Genomic DNA, 2388 nt, shown 5'->3' with positions numbered 1-2388 from the left:
ATAGATAGACAGACACCTGGCTATTTATGTTTTGGCTATTTGCCATGTTTTGTGTGTGTGTAGTGGTACAGATGGATGGATGGATGGATGGATGGATGGATGGATAGATAGATAGATGGATAGATAGATAGATAGATAGATAGATAGATAGATAGATAGATAGATAGATAGATAGACACCTGGCTATTTATGTTTTGGCTATTTGCCATGTTTTGTGTGTGTGTAGTGGTACAGATAGACGGATGGATGGATGGATGGATGGATAGATAGATAGATGGATAGATAGATAGATAGATAGATAGATAGATAGATAGATAGATAGATAGATAGATAGACACCTGGCTATTTATGTTTTGGCTATTTGCCATGTTTTGTGTGTGTGTAGTGGTACAGATAGACAGATAGACGGATGGAGGGATGGATGGATGGATGGATAGATAGAATAAAGGTCACAGAAAGAAAGAAAGAAAGAAAGAAAGAAAGAAAAAGGCTTTACTCGAAAGAAAGAAAGAAAGAAAAAGGCTTTACTCTGGTAACCACAGTTTCACAGATTTATTTAATTGTCTATGTTATTAATTGTTTATGATAGCGGTGTAGTAATAATAACTATAGTAACTATATTATTTTATGACAAACTAATATTTCTACATTGTTGGAACATGTCATGAATGAACATGAGCCTTTGAATATTGAATAGTGCTTTTTTTTCTCGATTTAAGCGCCCAATAAAGGTCACAGAAAGAAAGAAAGAAAGAAAGAAAGAAAGAAAGAAAAAGGCTTTACTCTGGTAACCACAGTTTCACAGATTTATTTAATTGTCTATGTTATTAATTGTTTATGATAGCGGTGTAGTAATAATAACTATAGTAACTATATTATTTTATGACAAACTAATATTTCTACATTGTTGGAACATGTCATGAATGAACATGAGCCTTTGAATATTGAATAGTGCTTTTTTTTCTCGATTTAAGCGCCCATCTAATGTCAAAGAAACGAGCAGAATTATCTTACCTTCATCCTAGCTTGCAACAGACACGCACAAACGACGCTTTAAACGCCGTCTTTCGTAATAATGTTTACCATAAACCTCAGAAATGTGAAAGCATCACTCAATGATGCAGGCTGTAGAGCGGATGTGAACCGATTTGTTTCCGGAAGTACACACAGGTGGGCAGCCAATCACGACGCGTCGTCGCTCCGCATTTCCGCATGGAGAGAGCTGTTGTTGTGCGGCTTGATTTCTGCAAAGCTTATCATTTAAATATACCAGCGAAGATTAGAATCGATTCATTAGGTTAACACCGCGCACGTTTTAATCGAATTGATAACAGTCTGGCTTTGTTTGTTTTTGCAGCTCCATCTGTCAGTGCAAGACTAATGAACATTTCATGCCTAAAATGGGTTAGATGTTTATAAAACTCACTGTTTGACAGCTTAGGACGGTAATCGATCTCTATTGGCGGCCTGTGTCGGATAATACGTAACTTGTTGGCCATCCGATCGCTGCCAGTGACCGTGAGTGTTGGTGATGCAAGAGATGCTGTGTTGATGAAGCAGCTGCATCTCTCTGTCTGAGATCACCAGTGCTGTTTGTTTAGCTCCATCGCATCTACCTGGCCCTGGTGCACATCCAGAAGAACGCCTCCATGGTGTTCCGCCGGCTCTTGCGCAAGCGTTGGGTTCTGGGGGTCGTGTTCGGATTGTCGCTCATCTACTTTCTCTCCAGCACCCTCAAACAGGTATGTAGTGGTGTTGTTGATGCTGCTGTGTCTACACTATTGGGAGGAACCAAGATTTTTTTTTGGCTCTTATGCTCACCCAGGCTGCATTTATTTCAACAAAAAAAAATACAGTAAAATTGTGAAATATTATTACAATTCCAAATAACAGTTTTCTACTGAAATATGCATTACAGTGTAATTTATTCCTGTGATGCAAAGCTGAATTTTCAGCATCATTACTCCAGTCTTCAGTGTCACATGATCCTCCAGAAATCGTTCAGATATGCTGATTTGCTGCTCAATTATTATTGATGATAAATTATTCAGAATGGTTCTTACTATTATCAAACCGTTTTTAAAACTCGTATTGGATTCTTTTTTTTTTCTTCAAAATCCATTTTGTGGATTTCCATTTTTTTTAGGATTCTTTGATGAATAGAGGGGTTTGGAAAAAGCATTTATTTGCAATCTTTTGTAACATTATAAACGTTATTAATGTCATTTTCCATCAATTTAAAGGGGTCATGTGATGCTTTTTTAAAGATCATTATTTTGTGTATTTGGTGTAACAGAATATGTTGACATGCTTTAATGTTCAAAAAACACATTATTTTTCAAATACTGTACATTATTGTAGGTCCTCTATGCCCCGCCTCTCTCAAAC

General features: G+C 36.9%; 1 protein-coding gene across 3 annotated transcripts in view; it reads right to left on the bottom strand.

Moving 5' to 3' along the window:
* LOC107599619 (RING finger and transmembrane domain-containing protein 2-like) overlaps positions 1 to 1714 on the bottom strand; it is a 24369-nt gene extending 22655 nt beyond the window's left edge. For 2 of the 3 annotated variants that reach the window (XM_016291272.1, XM_016291271.1), the window contains exon 1: positions 1015 to 1653. Coding sequence is in view for 1 of the 3 variants with exons in the window: in XM_016291273.1 (XP_016146759.1) it covers positions 1617 to 1714 (98 nt within the window). In the remaining 2 variants the exon portion in view is untranslated. Of the gene's footprint in view, positions 1 to 1014 lie in introns of all 3 variants that reach the window. The other variant, XM_016291273.1, reaches the window with a different exon arrangement.
* Positions 1715 to 2388: the final 674 nt, after the last annotated feature.

The sequence above is a fragment of the Sinocyclocheilus grahami genome, unplaced genomic scaffold (assembly GCF_001515645.1).
Source record: "Sinocyclocheilus grahami isolate Dianchi unplaced genomic scaffold, SAMN03320097.WGS_v1.1 scaffold269.1, whole genome shotgun sequence".
In the NCBI taxonomy this organism is placed as follows: domain Eukaryota; kingdom Metazoa; phylum Chordata; class Actinopteri; order Cypriniformes; family Cyprinidae; genus Sinocyclocheilus; species Sinocyclocheilus grahami.
Note: the sequence above shows the minus strand (reverse complement) of the source record. Positions and strands in the feature narration are given on the sequence as shown.